Source organism: Eschrichtius robustus, chromosome 5 (assembly GCF_028021215.1).
Source record: "Eschrichtius robustus isolate mEscRob2 chromosome 5, mEscRob2.pri, whole genome shotgun sequence".
Lineage (NCBI taxonomy): Eukaryota > Metazoa > Chordata > Mammalia > Artiodactyla > Eschrichtiidae > Eschrichtius > Eschrichtius robustus.
Genome location: NC_090828.1, coordinates 59,121,522 through 59,142,911, shown reverse-complemented (window position 1 = coordinate 59,142,911; position 21,390 = coordinate 59,121,522). Strand labels below are relative to the sequence as shown.

Here is a 21,390-nt window from a genome sequence, read left to right as displayed (position 1 = left end):
ATGCGAGTGATGGGGAGCAGCAGATGAAGCTTCGCTTGCTCACCCACTGCTCACCTCCTGCCGTGTGGCCCAGTTCCTAACAGGCCGCGGACCGGTACTGGTCCACGGCCCAGGGGTTGGGGACCCCTGTCATATGGAACAGTTACCAAGACCACATGCTGAGCCATAACCTTAACATATACCTTAATACTAAAAGAACAGAAATCATACAAAGAATGCTCTCAGACCCAAATGGAATTAAACTAGAAACGAGTAACAGAATGATAGCCAGAAAATCCCCAAATATTTGGAGATTAAATAAACACACTTCTAAATAACACTCGGATAGAAGAAGAAGTCTCAAGAGAAACTTAATATTTTGAACTAAATGAAAATACAACTGCTGTATAATAAAGAACTCTGTCCCCAATTCGTGGAAGGGAGCCTCTAAATCTCAGAGTTTTCTTGAGTGATAGGAGTGTCTTTGTTATTCATGGTGAGCCCCTAGATAGGTTTTGCCAAGGAGATGACTCAGGATGGAGCTGGCCACACCAGAAAGGCTAACCATGTGATTAAAGAGTTGGAGCTTTGAGCTACATATCAACCTGACCTCTGGGGGAAGGGAGAGGGACAAGAGACTGAGTTCAACCACATGGCCAATGATTCAATGAATCATGCCCATGTAATTAAACCCTAATAAAAACTCTGGACAGCCTGGATGAGTTTCCCTCATTAACAATACTCTGTGCATATTGGTGTACATCAATGGGTAAGGAAGATGACATGTCCAGACCCGTGGAGAGAGGACACTGAAGCTACGTGTTTGGGGTAGGGAGAGGCAAGGCAATTTTGTGTTGAAACGTGAAATTTTTCTTTTCTACATATTGTATGATTCCATTTATATGAAATGTCCAGAATAGGCAATCAAAAAAAAAGCAGAAAGTAGGTTAGTGGTTGCCTAGGACTTGGGGAGACTGGGGACTGGGGATAAGAACTAAGGGGCGTGGGGTTTCATTTTGAGGAAATGAAAATGTTCTAAAATTGACTGTGGTAATGGATGTACAACTCTGTGAATATACAAATTCAAAGCCATTGAATTGTATACTTCAAATGGGTGAACTGTATTGTATGTAAATTATAACTCAATAAAGCTATTAAAAACACTTGCTCAAGGAAATGAAAAGACAAGCCACAGACTTGGAGAAAATATTTGCAGAAGACATATCTGATAAAGGACTGATACCCCAAATATATAAAGAATTCTTAAAACTCAACAATAAGAAAGCAAATAACCCAGTTTAAAAAAATGGGCCAAAGGCCTTAACAGATACCTCTCCAAGAAGATATACAGATGGCAAATAAGCATATGAATAGATGTGCTGCATAACATGTCATCAGGGAAGTGCAAAATAGAACAATGAGATACCACTACATACCTACTAGAAAGACCAAAATTCCTAACACGGACAATGCCAAATGCTGGTGAGGTTGTGGAGCGACAGGAACTCTCATTCATTGTTGGTGGGAATGCAAAATGGTGCAACTACCTTGGATCAGTTTGGCAGTTTCTTATAAAACTAAATATACTCTTACCACACGATCCAGCAATCACATTCCAAAAACCTGCACATAGATGTTTATAGCAGCTTTATTCGTAACTGCCAAAACATGGAAGCAACCAAGATGTCCTTCAGCAGGTGAATGGATCAATAAACTGTGGTACATCCAGACAATGGGCTATTATTCAGCACTAAAAACAAATACGCTATCAAGCCATGAAGAGACATGGAGGAACCTTAAATGCATATTACTAAGTGAAAGAAGCCAATCTGAAAAGGCCACATACTACAGATTCCAACTGTACGACCTTCAGGAAAAGGTGAAACTATGGAGACAGTAAAAAGATCAGTGGTTGTTAAGGGTTAGAGGGGAGGGAGGGGTGGATACTCCGAGCACAGATGATTTTTTAGGGCAGTGAAACTACTCTGTATGATACTATAATGGTGGATACATGCCATTATACATTTGTCCAAACCCATGGAATGTACAACACCAAGGGTGAGCCCTAAGGTAAACTATGGACTTTGGGTGATAATGATGTGTCAATGTAGGTTCATCAACTATAACAAATGTACCACTCTGATGGGGGATGCTGATAATGGGGGAGGCTATGTATTTGTGGAGGCAGGTGGTATATGGGAACTCTCTGTGCTTTTCTCTCAATTTTGCTATGAACCTAAAACTGCTCTTAAAAAAAAGTCTATTAAGAAAAAACACAAATAAGACTGAAACAAAACAAACAAAAAGATTAAGTAGTAGACATATAGATATATGTGACCATTAAATCTACTAAAGCCAAACAAAACAAAACAAAACAAAAAAACCCACTTGCTTTGTTGAAACCCCCCACTGTGGATTTAAAAAATGATGTTTAATTTCAATATACATTAAAAACATGAGTAAGTAACAGAAGGTAAGAAGCAATGATAAGAGTAAGGGCTGGGCTTCCCTGGTGGTGCAGTGGTTGAGAATCTGCCTGCCACTGCAGGGGACACGGGTTCGAGCCCTGGTCTGGGAGGATCCCACATGCCACGGAGCAGCTAAGCCTGTGCGCCACAACTGCTGAGCCTGTGCTCTGGAGCCTGCGAGCCACCACTAGAGCCCATGTGCTGCAACTACTGAAGCCCACGCGTCTAGAGCCTGTGCTCCGCAGCGTGAGAGGCCACCACAATGAGAAGCCCGCGCACCACAACAAAGAGTAGCCCCTGCTCGCCGCAATTGGAGAAGGCCCACGCGCAGCGGTGAGGACCCAGCGCAGCCAAGGATAAATGAATAAAATAAATAAATTTATTAAAAAAAAAAACACAAAAAACAATAACCTAACCTTAACCTTAAGAAGCAAACTAAAACCAAAGCAAAAAGAAAGGAACAATAGGTATTGGGGTGAAAATTTATGAAATAGAGAATAAAATACAATAGAGAACATCAACAACAACAACAAAAAAGAGTAAGGGCTATAGAGTATAAACAGAAGGCTGGTGGGCCAGGCATTTAGTTATGTTGTAATATAAAAATATTTTATAAAAATTCAGTCACCACTGAAGCTTATAAGTTTTATATATAATTTTGATGTATCTAGAGTAGACAAAAACTTATAAAGTTAAGATGATCTTATCAGTAGAAAAGATATTCTAAACCAGCTTAGCCAAAAGAAGCATTTTGATTGCCTAATTTAACTTTGTAAAGGAGAAGTAAATCTTATAGCTGGTCTCTGTAAACCTCACAGCTGGAACATTCTAACAGCACCTTGCAGTTTCCAGTGATCAAAGTAAGTTACTTTATATACTAAACTAAGAATTTCATAATAGAAATAATGTAACACCAAGAGGTGCAGTTATCATGAAATAATTACACTCCTGGGAGATTACAGGCACAAGGCTGTACCCCAGGGGTGTGATTATCCCATGATAACCATATCCACTGAAATTGCCTTATTGCAAAAATAATCTCTATTCACTGGTGAGACATTATTCAATAGGTGATTTTTTTAAATGAAAAGAGTTTTTAGCTTGAATCAGCAAGTGGATTAGGAAATTGGCCAGTTTATTTTTCATTGCATTCAAATTTTGAACATAACATCATTATTTGCTTTCCTATTTGATACAGTAGAGTATTTTTGATTTGGTTTTGAGAAACCTTTAGGAGTTTCTAATAATGTTAGTTAAGTGGTATTGCTAAATTCAGGTCAAACTTTAAAAGGTATTAAGTGAGCAAAACCATTTTAAATAATTTATTTCTATGCATAAGTTTTAACTCCTCTAATATTCCTTTAAAAATTATAAATGTATAACCACTGTTAATATTTTAGTGTATTTCCTTCGAGGCATTTTTATTTTTCTAAAAATATCTCTCTATATGTCTACCTAAAGATGTAAAGAGAAACATGAATGGAATCCATGTAATTACCTTGTTTTATAATGTTTTTTTATTTGACCAAATGTTGTAAACAACATCCATTAAGAAATCTTCCTGTCATTTTTAATGGTTGCATAGTATAGTATTCCCCTGTGGCAATATCCCATAATTATTCACTTAACATCCTTTTATTAAATATTTAGGTTCTCTACCTTACTATAATACACAATGCTTTACGACAAAAATCTTGGGACATATCCATGATTATTTCTGTAGGATAAAGTTATGACTGTGTAATATTAGTAAAACATAATTTAAACAAACAAACAAGGTCCTGTTTCCCACATCTTCAGTTGTTCTTACATACAGCTGAAGCTGATGGTTCTCAACGCCGACAGTGCATCAGAAATAGATCAGTAACTTTCATCATCTTATGTGGTATCACAGATGGTGAAAGTTACTGATCTATTTTTACCATAATCTTATCATAGAGTTCAGTGCTTTGAGGTATTCTTAGAAAAGTAAGACACAGGATTTAAGAAGTTTAAAATACTGCTTCTTAATTTTTTCTTTTTTACTTGATATATCCTGGTATACCCTCATGTGTCAAAATAGATCAATAGCTTGATTCATATATCTATATCTAACGGCTATATGGTATTCCATTTTGGCTATATTGGCATTCCAATTAATTCCGTAATTAATTTATTTTAAAAATGAAAAAAATTTTTTTGGCCACGCTGTGCATCATGCAGGATCTTAGTTCCCCAACCAGGGATTAAACCTGTGCCCCCTGCAGTGGAAGCGCGGAGTCTTAACCACTGGACCGCCAAGGAAGTCCCCATAATTAATTTTTTAAAAATACACCAATAGGGCTTCCCTGGTGGCGCAGTGGTTAAGAATCCGCCTGCCAATGCAGGGGACACAGGTTCAGTCCCTGGTCCGGGAAGATCCCACATGCTGTAGAGCAACTAAGCCCATGCGCCACAACTACTGAGCCTGTGCTCTAGAGCCCGTGAGCCACAACTACTGAAGCCCGCGCACCTAGAGCCCGTGCTCTGCAACAAGAGAAGCCACTGCAATGAGAAGCCCGCACACTGCAACAAAGAGTAGCCCGCGCTTGCTGCAACTAGAGAAAGCCCGTGCGCAGCAACGAAGACCCAATGCAGCCAAAAATAAATAAATAAAATAAACTTATATATGTAAAAAAATACATCAATAAAGTGTATGTGCCCAGCGCTATTCTAAGCACTACACGTGTATTAACTCATTTAGTTCTCTTAACAACCTTATGAGGTAGGTACTAGTATAATACCTATTTTACAGACACTGCAAACTGAGGCACAGAGCAGTTAAGCAGCTTGCTTAAAGTCACGTGGCTACTAAATAGAGAGCAGGGGTTCCAAATCAGGCATCTACGTACCTCCACACCTCCACAGTCTGAACTTATGGTTCCTTCTGTGTGGAAGGTTGTTCCTTCTGCCTGAGATACCAAATGCTCTTCTTCCAGATCCTGCATGGTTGCATTTTTCTGTCATCTAGGTCTCAGCCTAACATCACTTCCTCAGAGGGGCCCTTCCTGACCACCTCATATTCCCCATTTAGTTCTTATCACAGTATCCAATGTAATTTTAATCACAGAATTTATAAATACCTAGTACTTTCTTATTTATTAGTTTATTTTGTGTCATTCCCAATAGAATGAAAGTAAGAACCTTTTCTGTCTTGCTACTGTGTTCCGAGAGCCTAGAAAAATGGCTGGCACAGAGTAAGCACTCCATACGTGATTGTTGAATAAATGAGTGAGTTTATTTTACCAACCCCTTACTGACAGACATTTAGGGTTATTTCTCATCTTTACTACTATTAACCTTTGAGCATCTACCTTATCACTTTCTTACTATAAATTCCTGGACGTTGAATTTCCAGTAAAACGATATGCATCTTCTTAAGGCTTTTGATACATATCATCAAATAACTCTTCAGAAAGGCTGCTCCAATTTATCATTAGTGGATTAAAATGTTCATTTTATCATACTTGCTCCAACACTGGATGTGTTTTTCTTTTAAACCTTTAGCGCTCGTTCTTTTTGTTGTTGTTAGTAGACTTTCTAATACAGATTCAAGAGAAAGCAGGTCTATTAGTTACTAAATAAAAGGCTATCCTAGTCTATAGTCTACGTCCTAGTCTCCTAGTATCCTGGAGTCTATCCTACTCATTCTCTCCAAGCAGAATCAAAGTAAGACAAGGCTGAGGAACAAAGACAGCAACTGCCACTGCCTGCCCCTAGCCAACACAGGGGTCATGCAGCTGGAAGAGCACCACAAGGATGGAGAAAGAATGAAGAAAGATGCAACCCCTTCCAGCAAACAGAATATACCTTTCAAACATAACAACAGATCCCTGTGACTACCAAAATTAGTGGTCAGAGATATTTGCACCAATGGGTTCTTCATCCTACTTTGCCCTCATTTCTTTGGGGCTTTATTTCTTTGGGAGCTTCTCTCCCCTCTTTCATCAGTTGAGTGAGGGCAGGGGAGAGGGAGCATAGTATGTGGGTTTTAAGAGTACCTGCACTTTGGCATCAGCAGGATGTTCTTTTGTCAGAGATTGCCAGACCAAGGTCTGTACAGCTATTTTCTCACTACTGAGCAGTTTTCCCTCTACTTAAGATGTGGTTTTTTAAACTTTTTTAAAGAGCAATAAGGATTTTTAAAAAATCAGTTGCAATATTCTGTGTCTGTACTTCCTCTAGCCATCCCGACATTCGTAACACCATTAATGAGACAGTGTCAAACCTGATAATGGATCAAATTCCTAAACTCCTAATATGAGAACTGGCATCTTGAATCCTACAGCCTGCATCTGGCTTGCTGGAAGAAAGCCCAATGTCTAGCTATAGAAGAGGGCTGAAGGTCATATGCTGATTGAGGGTGAACCCTGGGCTCAGAAGTGGCAGTGGAAGCCTCAGGGAGTCTAAAGAGGTGCATCACAGGCCTAGATTAGCGGAGAGGTTGGGGCTTCACGCCCAGAACGTTTGCTTCAATACAGCAGCTCTGCCTTTATATGTTCTATACACTGGGATTACATGTAGGATTTATTTTAAAAAATTTTAAAAAGGTTCTATAGCTGTTCAAAAAATTCTGAAAATCTTGAGTTATATTATCATCTTTATTTTAAAATGAAGAACTGAAACTCATAAAGGTGAAATGACTTAAGGTTACAGGGTTAAGCAGGTTATTGGTATTATGATTCACTATGAGTTACTGTTGGATTAGTGTGGCTGTCTCAACAACATACTAACAAGGCACTGATAAATTTAAGTTAAAACTTCTCAGTTTTAGTATCTATTTATAAAAAGAACCCAAATGATCCAAACCAAATTAGACCAATTTTTCTTAGTAGACAATAACATGCAGGAAGGTAAATAACTTTCAAGTAAAAATTAATTTTAATATATCTAACATCTTTTAAAACTCAATTTTTATTTTATCTCGGAAACAAAAAATGCAATTGTTGAGGCTTTTGTCCAGCCCAGTTCTACAACTCGTTAGGACATGAATATGAGAAATAGCCATTTCTTCCTTCTATTTTTAGGTTACCAACCTGATAAACTATGTTTAATACATCTGTTACTTTTAAAATCAATTACACAGGGCCCTTGGCTAGAAAAATTAAATTCTAATATACAGCATTTCAAACTCAAAACATATGATCAGAGTTTCCTGTTGACCATCATATTTCGGGAATGTAACCTAACCCCAAAAAACCAACCAAACCAAATCAAACTAATATCCAGAGAGACAAAAAAAAAAAAAAAAAAAAGTTATTTTAGCTTCCCTTGTTTGCCCTCTTATAAATTCTAAAACAAACAAATAAATTATGTCTGGTGCCTACCTGAGCCATCAGTGGGAACTGAACTTGCATTAATTCCAGAAAGACCAAACAAAGGACATTCTCGATCTGTATTGACATGACCCCATTTGTGACATTTAATGCACCTCACATTTCGAACCTGAGAAATAGTAAACATTAATTATTTTGGTTACTAAAATACTAATAATCTAACCAATGTTCAACTCCCCACTCCTTAGCAGAGTTTAAGTTAAATTAGTCTTGTTTTTAAAAGATCTCCAGGGAAAGAGACTCCACAACTATATTTGGTAATGTAATTCAAACACTAAAATCTTTTATCATAAATTATGCCTAAAAGCTAAGCTGAATCCTGTTTCTTTTTTCTAAAAATATTTATTTATTTGGCTGCATCATGTCTTAGTTGCAGCACATGGGATCTCCCTTGCGGCATGCAGGCTCTTTCATTGCAGTGTGCAGGCCCTTCTTTGCAGCACGTGGGCTTCTCTTCAGTTGTGGCGTGCGGGCTCAGTTGTTGCAGCGTGTCGGCTCTCTAGTTGTGGCATGCGGGCTCTAGAGTGCGCGGGATTACTTGCCCCGCAGCATGTGGGATCTTAGTTCCCCAACCAGGGATCGAACCTGTGTCCCCTGCATCGGAAGGTGGATTCTTTTTTTTTTTAACATTTTATTGGAGTATAATTGCTTTACAATGTTGTGTTAGTTTCTGTTTAACAAAGTGAATCAGCTATATGTATACATATATCCCCATATCCCCTCCCTCTTGCGTCTCCCTCCCACCCTCCCTATCCCACCCCTCTAGGTGGTCACAAAGCACCGAGCTGACATCCCTGTGCTATGCAGCTGCTTCCCACTAGCTATCTAGTTTACATTTGGTAGTATATATGTCAATGCCACTCTCTCCCTTCGTCCCAGTTTATCCTTCCTCCTCCCCATGTCCTCAAGTCAGTTCTCTACGTCTGCGTCTTTACTCCTGTCCTGCCCCAGATTCATCAGATCCATAGTTTTTTTTAGATTCCATATATATGTGTTAGTATACGGTATTTGTTTTTCTCTTTCTGACTTACTTCACGCTGTATGACAGACTCTAGGTCCATCCACCTCACTACAAATAACTCAAGTTCGTTTCTTTTTTATGGCTGAATAATATTCCATTGTATACATGTGCCATATCTTCTTTATCCATTCATCTGTCAATGGACACTTAGGTTGCTACCATGTCCTGGCTATTGTAAATAGTGCTGCCATGAACACTGTGGTACATGGCTCTTTTTGAATTATGGTTTTCTCAGGGTATATGCCCAATAGTGGGATTGCTGGGTCATACTGTAGTTCTATTTCTAGTTTTTTAAGGAACCTCCACACTGTTCTTCACAGTGGCTGTATCAATTTAAATTCCCACCAACAATGCAAGAGGGTTCCCTTTTCTCCACACCCTCTCCGGCATTTGTTGTTTGTAGATTTTCTGATGATGCCTATTATAACTGGTGTGAGGTGATACCTCATTGTAGTTTTGATTTGCATTTCTCTAATAATTAGTGATGTTGAGCGTTCTTTCATGTGTTTGTTGGCAATCTGTATATCTTCTTTGGAGAAATGTCTATTTAGGTCTTCTGCCCATTTTTGGATTGGGTTGTTTGTTTTTTTGATATTGAGCTGCATGAGCTGCTTGTATATTTTGGAGATTAATCCTTTGTCAGTTGCTTCATTTGCAAATATTTTCTCCCATTCTGAGGGTTGTCTTTTCGTCTTATGGTTTCCTTTGCTGTGCAAAAGCTTGTTTCATTAGGTCCCATTTGTTTATTTTTGTTTTTATTTCTATTTCTCTAGGAGGTGGGTCAAAAAGGATCCTGCTGTGATTTATGCCATAGAGTGTTCCGCCTATGTTTTCCTCTAAGAGTTTTATAGTGTCTGACCTTACATTTAGGTCTTTAATCCAATTTGAGCTTATTTTTGTGTATGGTGTTAGGAAGTGGGTTTTTTTTGTGTTTTTCTTTTTTAAACATCTTTATTGGAGTATAATTGCTTTACAATGGTGTGTTAGTTTCTGCTTTATAACAAAGTGAATCAGTTATACATATACATACGTCCCCATATCTCTTCCATTTTGCATCTCCCTCCCTCCCACCCTCCCTATCCCACCCCTCTAGGTGGTCACAAAGCACCGAGCTGATCTCCCTGTGCTATGTGGCTGTTTCCCACTAGCTATCTATTGGTAGTGTATATATATGTCCACGCCACTCTCTCACTTTGTCCCAGCTTACCCTTCCCCTTCCCCGTATCCTCAAGTCCATTCTCTAGTAGGTCTGCATCTTTATTCCCGTCTTACCCCTAGGTTCTTCATGCCCATTATTTATTTATTTTTTTTAGATTCCATATATATGTGTTAGCATACGGTATTTGTTTTTCTTTTTCTGACTTACTTCACTCTGTATGACAGACTCTAGGTCCATCCACCTCACTACAAATAACTCAATTTCGTTTCTTTTTATGGCTGAGTAATATTCCATTGTGTTTATGTGCCACATCTTCTTTATCCATTCATCTGTTGATGGACACTTAGGTTGCTTCCATGTTCTGGCTATTGTAAATAGAGCTGCAGTGAACATTGTGGTACATGACTCTTTTTGAATTATGGTTTTCTCAGGGTATATGCCCAGTAGTGGGATTGCTGGGTCATATGGTAGTTGTATTTTTAGTTTTTTAAGGAACCTCCATACTGTTCTCCATAGTGGCTGTATCAATTTACATTCCCACCAACAGTGCAAGAGGGTTCCCTTTTCTCCACACCCTCTCCAGCATTTATTGTTTGTAGATTTTTTGATGATGGCCATTCTGACCGGTGTGAGGTGATAATTCATTGTAGTTTTGATTTGCATTTCTATAATGATTAATGATGTTGAGCATTCTTTCATGTGTTTGTTGGCAATCTGTGTATCTTCTTTGGAGAAATGTCTATTTAGGTTTTCTGCCCATTTTTGGATTGGGTTGTTTGTTTTTTTGATATTGAGCTGCATGAGCTGCTTGTATATTTTGGAGATTAATCCTTTGTCAGCTGCTTCATTTGCAAATACTTTCTCCCATTCTGAGGGTTGTCTTCTCGTCTTGTTTATGGTTTCCTTTGCTGTGCAAAAGCTTTTAAGTTTCATTAGGTCCCATTTATTTTTGTTTTTATTTCCATTTCTCTAGGAGGTGGGTCAAAAAGGATCTTGCTGTGATTTATGTCATAGAGTGTTCTGCCTATGTTTTCCTGTAAGAGTTTTATAGTGTCTGGCCTTACATTTAGGTCTTGAATCCATTTCGAGCTTATTTTTGTGTATGGTGTTAGGAAGTGGTCTAATTTCATTCTTTTACATGGAGCAGTCCAGTTTTCCCAGCACCACTTATTGAAGAGGCTGTCTTTTCTCCACTGTATGTTCTTGCCTCCTTTATCAAAAATAAGGTGACCATATGTGTGTGGGTTTACCTCTGGGCTTCCTATCCTGTTCCATTGATCTGTATGTCTCTTTTTGTGCCAGTATCATACTGTATTGATTACTGTAGCTTTGTCATATAGTCTGAAGTCAGGAAGCCTGTTTCCTCCAGCTCCATTTTTCTTTCTCAAGATTGCTTTGGCTATTTGGGGTCTTTGTGTTTCCATACAAATTGTGAAATTTTTTGTTCTAGTTCTGTGAAAAACGCCATTGGTGGTTTGACTGGGATTGCACTGAATCTGTAGATTGCTTTGGGTATAATAGTCATTTTCACAATGTTGATTCTTCCAATCCAAGAACATAGTATCTCTCCATCTGTTTGTATCATCTTCAATTTCTTTCATCAGTGTCTTACAGTTTTCTGCATACAGGTCTTTTGTCTCCTTAGGTAGGTTTATTCCTAGGTATTTTATTCTTTTTGTTGCAATGCTAAATGGGAGTGTTTCCTTAATTTCTCTTTCAGATTTTTCATCATTAGTGTATAGGAATGCAAGAGATTTCTGTGCATTAATCTTGTATCCTGCTACTTTACCAAATTCATTGATTAGCTCTAGTAGTTTTCTGGTAGCATCTTTAGGATTCTCTATGTATAGTATCATGTCATCTGCAAACAGTGACAGTTTTTCTTCTTCTTTTCTGATCTGGATTCCTTTTATTTCTTTTTCTTCTCTGATTGCTGTGGCTAAAACTTCCAAAACTATGTTGAATATTAGTGGTGAGAGTGGGCAACCTTGTCTTGTTCCTGATCTTAGTGGAAATGGTTTCAGTTTTTCACCATTGAGAACGATGTTGGCTGTGGGTTTGTCATATATGGCCTTTATTATGTTGAGGTAGGTTCCCTCTATGCCTACTTTCTAGAGAGTTTTTATCATAAATTGGCGTTGAATTTTGTCGAAAGCTTTTTCTGCATCTACTGAGATTATCATATAGTTTTTATCCTTCAATTTGTTAATATGGTGTATGACACTGATTGATTTGCGTATATTGAAGAATCCTTGCATGGAAGGCAGATTCTTAACCACTGGACCACCAGAGAAGTCCCTCCTATTTCTCTTTGTGTGTTACTTTGTGGCAATAAAACAATGTCATCCAAAAAGAAATGGCAAAATACCAAAAAAGAATGATGTCATGGCCTCATGTTAAATCCTCTCATTTTAAAAAATTAACCTTTGAGGTTTCAATTTTCTAAACCAGGGGCTGGCATACTTTTTCTGTAAAGGGCCAGATAGCAAATATTATAGGGTTTATGGGGCCAAAGGTCTCTGTTGCAACTACCCAACTCTGCCAATATAGCAGTAATATGTAAATGAATAAGTAAGGCAGTGTTCAAAAAAATGTTATTTATAACAAGGACCTGGCCCTCTGATGATAGTTTGTTCTGGTTCCAGACAGTTTTATATATTTTTTTGACCTTGAGCTAATTCTCCAAATTCCTTGAAAACCACAGAGACCATTATCATTATAACCCTCACAACAAAACTTTGAATCCTATCTTTTATCAGTTTAGTACATTTAATATTTTCTCTCCTAGTCCTTCTATTATCTGATACAAATAGAAACCACAGAGCCCCTTTTCAGCTTAAATACCTTTTGGACAACAGTATAAAGAAGTGTTTATAAAAAAAACTTATTCTTACAGTATGAATATGTGTCACTTGCCTGAATACCAAAGGGCTGATCTCTGATGTTCATGTCATCTTTGGCATATCTATTAAGGAGAGAAAATGTACAAACGCAATATTAAGAATAATTTAATAAGTAAACTAAAAATAGTTTTATAGTTCTGAGTAAATTATGAAATGTACAACTTCAATAAATAAATAGAACCATAAAATCTATTTAGTATTTCCAAACACCACTTCATTATTAAGTATCCAGTCTGATGATCTGTGATTTAAAAAAATGAAAAAAATAAAAATAGAACTAAAGACTATAATCAAGCAAATGAGTTGCATAAGACAAATCATTAAAAATAACTTTTCACATTAGTTGCTTTCTCTAATGAATAAAAAGGCAACATAAGATGGGATATTAGATAAATTTAATGATACACATTTTATCTTAAAAGAAAACCAGCTCTTACTTTTCTCGTGGGGCCCCTTTTTGCCATTCAAATTTGTATTCGGTCTCTCCTTCTGTTTCTTCTTTCTAAAAACATTCATTAAAGTCTTTCAATTTTTCCATAAAATTACAATCTATTGCAAATAAATCCAAACATAGAAAATAGTACTTTACCTCTTTGTTTTCTTGATTGCATATCAAAAACATGGGAGGAAAAAAAGGTAGGTCAAGTTAAAAACTTCAACATAAAACTCTTCTATCATATACGACACTATGATATCATGGTATTTAATTGTAACTTGTAAGAATGTATTAGTTTGACTTTTTTTCTTAAGATAAAATTCAAATCACTGAAGGATAAAAAACAGTGAATAAGAGATAGTATTTAATAAGCACATTTATTTCTAGTCTTTAAATTTTTATATTTTCCATTGACAGTGAATATTATGCTTTGTATTTACAAGTATACTCAGTAAGAAGGACTAAATACACAAATTATAAAAGAATAAATGTACTTCTGGTGATGTTGAGATTATTTTCCTCCCCAAAAGACAAGTCATGAAATTATTACTAGATTAGACAAATATTTTTAGTATTTATTCTACTGTATTGATTGTAGTATTTTAAAAGATTATTTTACAGAAATAATAGCAATTTTAAAAGATGAAGAGCAACTTCTAAAAAATGTCTGTCATAACAGTTCTCAATCTTTAGTTGCAAACACATCAAAGACTTAAAAAAAGGAAATGACCGAGTACCTTTTTTAGCCCCTGGTGGAGCCTCATACATGAAATTAAGGCCATTCTTTACACGTTCATCTCCCATAAGCAATCTAAATAAAACAAGACATAAAGTTAGCCATTTTTTGTAGGAGGAAAAAATTACAGAAAAACTGTCCCTCCATACCCCTAAATCCTAAGGGAATTAGGATAAAATATATTTATTAGAGATAAAGTTCCAGAAGTTTACTCCACTGATTAGGTGACATCTGAAATATCTGATTGGAAATTCCAACAGTACTGCCTCTTTAGTAACTAGTTGTAAATTCTGAGACTTTCTCATTACCTGAGAGATCCCGGCCCTCCCAACTGAAATGAGGGAAAAAATGCCATGCTTCCCCTCACATGCTTTTCTTAAACTTTGAAATGCTGTGGAAATAGGGACAACTTTGAAATCCTATACGCCAACGCAAATTTGGAATTAAGTTAAATAGTGCCAACATCTTTTCTTAATTGTGAGGAATCAAACAGTTCTAGAAAAATGAGTCTCTCTGGAATTTCTTTAGGAAGGCAAATCCAATTAATTCTTAAAAGAGTCAAAGGCAATAAAAGAATCAAATTCTTTAGCGAGGCCAATGAAGAGAGAATAGTTTAAAGATAATCTACAACAGGTTAATTACTATGATGGACTGCTGCATCTTAAAAATCATTTTCTTTTTTTTTTTTATAAATTTATTTATTTTGTTTATTTATTTTGGCTGCATTGGGTCTTCGCTGCTGCGTGCGGGCTTTCTCCAGTTGCAGTGAGCGGGGGCTACTCTTCGTTGTGGTGTGCGGGCTTCTCGTTGCTGTGGCTTCTCTTGTTGTGGAGCACGGGCTCTAGGCGTGCAGGCTTCAGCAGTTGTGGCTCGCAGGCTCTAGAGTGCCGGCTCAGTAGTTGTGGCGCACAGGCTTAGTTGCTCTGCGGCATGTGGGACCTTCCCAGACCAGGGCTCGAAACCGTGTCCCCTGCGTTGGCAGGCGGATTCTTAACCACTGCACCACCAGGGAAGCCCCTCATTTTGTTTTTTATCATTTCTGTTTTAACACGAAAAGTTCCCTGTTTGGGTTCTGTTTAGAGAGATATGCTGTGCTTTTTAGAAAAAAAGCTCTGCTACTAATTGAATGAATGGTCAAGTTAAAGTTTTAATTCATAAGATCCAAGTAAAGTACTGATTATAAAGAAAAAGGCTAAAGAGTGAACAGAATTTCCTCTTATTTGGAAAAGGCTATCACAAAGGATAGCCTACATGATTATAGTTCCTCACTTTTTATTTCCACTGGTGTTTACAAAGAATTGTAAAAGAAGAAGAGGGCAAAAGGATGACAGGATCTACCTCTATACAGTGCGGTATTATTCAGCAATAAAAGGGAATGAACTACTGACACATGCTACAACATGGATGAACTTCAAAAACACTGAAAAAAATGTTTTTTAAAATACATTTTAAAATTTTTAATTTTTAAATTTTAAATAATTATATTAAATGAAAGAAGCCAATCACAAAAGACCACATATTATATGATCCCATTTATATGACATTTCCAGAATAGGTGAATCTATAGAGACAAATAAATTAGTGGTTGCTTAGAGCTGAGAGGTATTAGGGGGCACAGGGTGTGGGAATGGGGAGTGACTGCTAATGGGTACAAGATTTCTTTTTCGGATGATGAAAATGTTCTGAAATGAGTTATGGTGATGGCTCCAAACTCTATAAATACACTTAAAACCAACATATACTTTAAAGTGTATAAATTATATCATATTAAATTAACACCATTTAAAAAATTAAAATGGACCACATGAAAAGCTCAACATCACTAGTTATTAGGGAAATGTAAATTAAAACCATGAGATATCATGTTGTACTCATTAGGATGCCTATTATCAAAAAAAAAAAAAAAAGGAAAATAACAAATGTTGGCAAGGATGTGGAAAAACTGCATTGCTGGTGGGAATGTAAAATGGTACAGCCCCTACGGAAAACTGTTGGGTGGTTCTTCAACAGCCAAACACAGAATTACCAGATGATCCAGCAATTCTACTCCTAGGTAATACCCAAAGGAACTGAAAATAGGGAGCTGAACAATATGTGCATGCCAATGTTTATAGCAGCATTATTCAAAACAGCCAAATGGTAGAAGCAATTCAAGTGTCCACTGATGGATGAATGGGTAGACCAACTGTGGTATACACATACAATGGAATGTTATTTGGCCATAAAAAGGAATAAGCTGTGATACATGCTACAATATGGATGAAACTTGAACATGTTATACTAAGTGAAGTACACCAGACACAAAAGGACAAATGTTGTGTAATGCCACTTATATGGTATATCTAGAATAGGCAAATTCATAGAGACAGAAAGAAGAATAGTGTTTACCAGGGGCTGGAGGGAGGGGGAATGGAGTTATTGTTTAACGGGTATAGAGTTTCTATTTGGGGTAATGAAAAAAATTTTGGAAATAGACAGTGGTAATGGTACCAACACTGTGAATGTAATTAACGCCGCTGAACTGCACACTTAAAAATGGCAAATTTTGTTTTATATATTCCCACCCCCGAAAAAGCATTTCATTTATATTGAAATGAAAATAACAAAATCAAAACTGGAATATCAATTTCATTTTGTGCAAAACTCAACAGGTATACAAAATAAAAGGAAAAGCTATGATATTGGCATTTCTGTTTTAACTTCAACTAAAAACCTGTACAGATTCTTTTTTTTTTTTTTTTTTGCTGTTGACTCTAAGCAGAGTGAAATGTACAGATTTTTGGACATCCTTTTATTTATCCAGTCAGAATAATAAATGTGATTGTCATCTTTTAAAAAAAGTATGTAGGGATCAATATCCACAAACATTAAGAAACATCTAGGACAGTTAAAAACTTAAAAGGGAAAAAAATAGAGTACTAAGGAACAGAATTGGCTATCAAGGACAATACTTCTGAATGAGGAAAAAAGAAAACTGTAGCAAATCACTCCACATACTCATAAATTTGCTTTTATATACTCATAAATTCAAACAAACAAACCTAAAAGCAATGAACACACCTAGTGTCCAGATCCTGGTTTGTAAATATCTTTCTCCAATAAAAGGAACCAGGTTGATTCCAATGCTGGAGCAGGGAAAAATAAAAGACAAATTTTTGACGATCTTGTAGTGCCAGGAAGAATTTTTTTTTTTTTTTTTTTAAAGGATGGGGCATGTTAAATGGACATAGGAGTCAAGCTGACAGAGCAGGCAAAGGCCAAAACTGGAACAATTTGAGCAAAAATATAAATAAGAGTATTAGATTATAACTGATTAAATAAATATCTGAGTCCATGCTGATAGGAATAAATGATTAAATAAATGAGTGAAAGAGAAAAATCCTCTTTCCAGAAAAATTCAAATTAAACAATGTAGAGGGACTGAAACAGAAAATCACTATTAGAATACCACAGTAATAACTGATGCAGGCAAGATCTATCAATGAATATTGACATCAGTGGGCAAAGTTCAGGATATGTGCATAGCTTCAAATATTTCCACCTCCACTATCTCTTCATTGGTGTAACTCAACTATATTGGCTGTTTTCTGAACATCCTCTCCATCTTCCCACCGTGATCATCTTTAATAAGCTTTTACTATATGTAAATCACGGTCTCTCAACGGTAGTGCTATTGACATTTTGGACTTGATCATTCTTTGAGTGCACTGTAGGCTGTTTTACAGCATCCCTAGAATCTACCCACTAGGTGCTCTTATCACCCAACCCCTGAGTTGTGACAATCAAAAAATGTGTCCAGGGACTTCCCTGGAGGTCCAGTAATTAAGAATCTGCCTTCCAAAGCAGGGGACACAGGTTCTATCCCTGGTCGGGGAACTAAGATCCCACATGCCACAGGGCAACTAAGCCTGTGCGCTCTAAAACCCACGCGCCACAACTAGAGAGCCAGCACGCTGCAACTACCAAGCCTGCATGCTCTAGAGCCCACACGCCAGAACGAAAGATCCCACATGCTACAATGAAGATCCCACATGCCGCAACTAAGACCAGACGCGGCCAAAATAAATAAATAAATATATTTTTTTAATTAAAAAAAAAATGTGGACTTCCCTGGTAGCGTAGTGGTTAAGAATCTGCCTGCCAATGCAGGGGACACAGGTTCGAGCCCTGGTCCGGGAAGATCCCACATGCTGCGGAGCAACTAAGCCCGTGCACCACAACTACTGAGCCTGCGCTCTAAAGCCCGTGAGCCACAACTACTGAAGCCCATGCACCACAACTACTGAAGCCCGCCCACCTAGAGCCCGTGCTCCACAACAACAGAAGCCACCGCAATGAGAAGCCCGTGCACTGCAACAAAGAGTAGCCCCCGCTCACCGCAACTAGCGAAAGCCCGCGTGCAGCAACAAAAACCCAACACAGCCAAAAATAAATTAAAAAAAAAAAATGTGTCCAAACATTGCCGCATGTCTCCTGGGGGCAATAATGGCCCTCAGTTGAGAACCAAAGATCTAAATCCTTACCATTCTTCACAGTTCAGCTTAAATGTCACCTCTTTTATGAAGTCTTACCTTGTTATCCCAAATGGAATTATTTTCTTATGCTAGCATGTCACAGTTTTTATAAAGTGTGTTTTCAATCAGTTATTACTTTCAGCCTTGAACTATATGTATGTACATATCCCTTATTAGATTTTCTTGGGGGTAGAAACTATGCATCACAATTTTATAGGCCACTACAACACCATTTGTTGTCTTACATGAAGTAGGCACTCAATAAAAGTTAATCAGATTAAATAAATGAGTGAGAAAAGTACTTAATTAAACTAAACATTTTATTTCTTTAATTTTGCTCTCATATACTATATTTTAAAGAGAGTATTTAGTAATAGTTTAGTATTACTTCGCTTAAGTTCCATGTTTTGATGAAATATACGACTGAGTGGAAGAGAAAATATGACTTATCTAACTAAAGCACCACTATTCATTTGCTTGATTAACCAAGAGAAATCAGCTTCAGAGTTAGACCTGCAAATACAAACATAAATGACAATAGCTAAAGGGCAGGTACTGTACCGTAGTAAACCAATGAAGAACTCTAGCTCTGATCCTGCCATTAACAGAACAATGACACGCAGGTCAAGTAGAGACACTTCAATTTACTTCTTGAAGCTGTCCTGTGCACCTTTTCATTTCAGTGTATGTTGAAGAAATATCTTTGTAAGAGGCCTCAGTAGTTCAAGTATAGACATTTATTTTTCTTCTAAGTTTTGTATAAGTTGGGACTTCCCTATAAACTGTATGTGGAGTCACATCAATCAATATTTTATGTGAATTATGGGTAAGGTTGGAAAAAGTGCCCATCTATCAATATAAGAGTAAAGACAGTTCACAGGGAATACAATCCTATCATTGGGGCATTCAATTCAATAAAGCTAATTTAATATATGATTCAGTAAAGGATATTCTCATGCAATTGACTATTCTAAAAACACCAGCATAGTGGAATTTCTTACCTATTATCATATGATTCTTGTTCTTTAAGATATTGTTGCATTAATTCTTCTTGTTTCTTCTTATCATATGATATTTTCTGTTCTGCCATCCATACCTAAATTAGTAAAGTACAAAACTTAAGTAGGAAGTTTGCTCTCTTTATAATAAAATATAAAATGCTATTGTATATAGTTTACAACATCATCTATTTTGGTCATAATGTCATTATCACAAAACAACAGTTGAAAATCTGATTTGTGCTTTTATACAAGTCCTTAAATATAATCATTCAAAACACCTAAACTTTCAGGCAAAAATGTCAAACTTGAGAACCACGCTGAGCACTTGGGGTACAACTGCTTCTTGCATTAAGTCCCTCTGTTGTTTCAGATATGAGAACGACCATCTCTCTACATGGAATATGTCTAGTCCAAAAAACATACAGGGCACAACCAGTAAGGTTAAACGGTGCCCATGGATGCCAGTGGGTGTTAATGACACCCCAAGAGAGGAGAAATGGAAGACAAATAGGAGAAAAAAAGGAAAGGAGATGAAAGGTAGTTGTAGAAAAAAGGGAAGAGACAAGAGAGGAATCAAAGAGATGCATCTGACGTCCTGCAGTTGCTCAAGGGCACCACCACCATAGGCTGAATGCGTCCCTATGTGAAATTCTCAGAATTGTAAAAGTGGTGAAGGTAAAAAGCCCACACAACTTATGCAAGGATATTTAATCATGTTACTTCCAGGTTTAAAAGGTATCAGTGACTTCCCACCTCCTATAAAGTAAAGGACAAAATGTTTGATAACCATTCAACATAAACAGCAAGGCAAAACTTTCTCTCCCAACAAGCTAAGTTTTAAGAAGGTAAATTCAAGGAAAAATACTTACACTGATAAAATTATAATTATTAAATGTAGGTGGGGGCAGATAAGTGTGGGGAGAAGGATGGGGGACAAGACTGCCATTATTCAATTTTAGATGCAAAACAGTAGTTATCAGTATTTAATAGTGCTCAGATAGGAAGCTTCTATGGGCACCATAATCTGAGATTAATATGGAGATAAAAGCAAAAATAGAAATGAAAAGAGAACCCTTCAGGGACAGATATACCAGAAATTTCTTTTGTTATAAGTTTCTGAAAGTTTCTTCCACTGCCTTCATAACATAATATACATGCCATAACCAATATAACGTTATAGTAGAAGAAAAGTCTACACTTGGGATGGGCAGTAAAAGGCACATGTTTGGAATTTTCACTGCAGCTCAAAATGCAAACAGTTGCAATAGAAAAATGCAAGGTGTCATTGCCTGGTCAAATAATATATTAATAATAACATTCTAATGATTAACATATTACTTCTACCAATAACTACCATTTATTTAAAGCTTTAGATTTTACAAAGTTATTTTACTAGTCTCAATTGCTCAAGAGCTTAAATACATGAATATTTATGATGAACTAGAATAAAAAGTAGTAAAACATATTCTTGCCTACAAAATGCTCAGAATCTGCTAATAGAAAAGCATACTAACTTTTCCGTATATTTAAGATATTTCATAATAAAAAAGACAGGAATTGTGTAAATAAACAGTAACAATATTTGGGCCTGGGCTGAGGGCGGGGGAGGGGGGCACATGGTGACTGTGTTTTTCATAACTAATGTTTTTATATGGTTGCATTTACGCCAATAAATCCTCAGCTGAGAAAAAAAATAGTAACAATAAAAATTGATATTTGGAACAGAATATGTTCAACATGAAGAAATAGAACAAGACAGTGTTCTAGGGGGCAAGGAAAAAGGCTGGTATAATGGAATGCTTTATAGCTAAGGTTTGGT

General features: G+C 36.8%; 1 protein-coding gene across 1 annotated transcript in view; it reads right to left on the bottom strand.

The window, feature by feature from the left end:
* Nucleotides 1–21,390, bottom strand: part of CIR1 (corepressor interacting with RBPJ, CIR1) — a 39,867-nt gene that overhangs the window by 15,735 nt on the left and 2,742 nt on the right. Inside the window, exons 2-7 of the mRNA XM_068544902.1 lie at nucleotides 19,572–19,666; nucleotides 14,058–14,131; nucleotides 13,474–13,484; nucleotides 13,322–13,386; nucleotides 12,898–12,946; nucleotides 7,793–7,910 (exon numbers count right to left, since the gene is read on the bottom strand). Of these exons, the coding sequence (XP_068401003.1) occupies nucleotides 7,793–7,910; nucleotides 12,898–12,946; nucleotides 13,322–13,386; nucleotides 13,474–13,484; nucleotides 14,058–14,131; nucleotides 19,572–19,666 (412 nt within the window). The remainder of the gene's footprint in view (nucleotides 1–7,792; nucleotides 7,911–12,897; nucleotides 12,947–13,321; nucleotides 13,387–13,473; nucleotides 13,485–14,057; nucleotides 14,132–19,571; nucleotides 19,667–21,390) is intronic.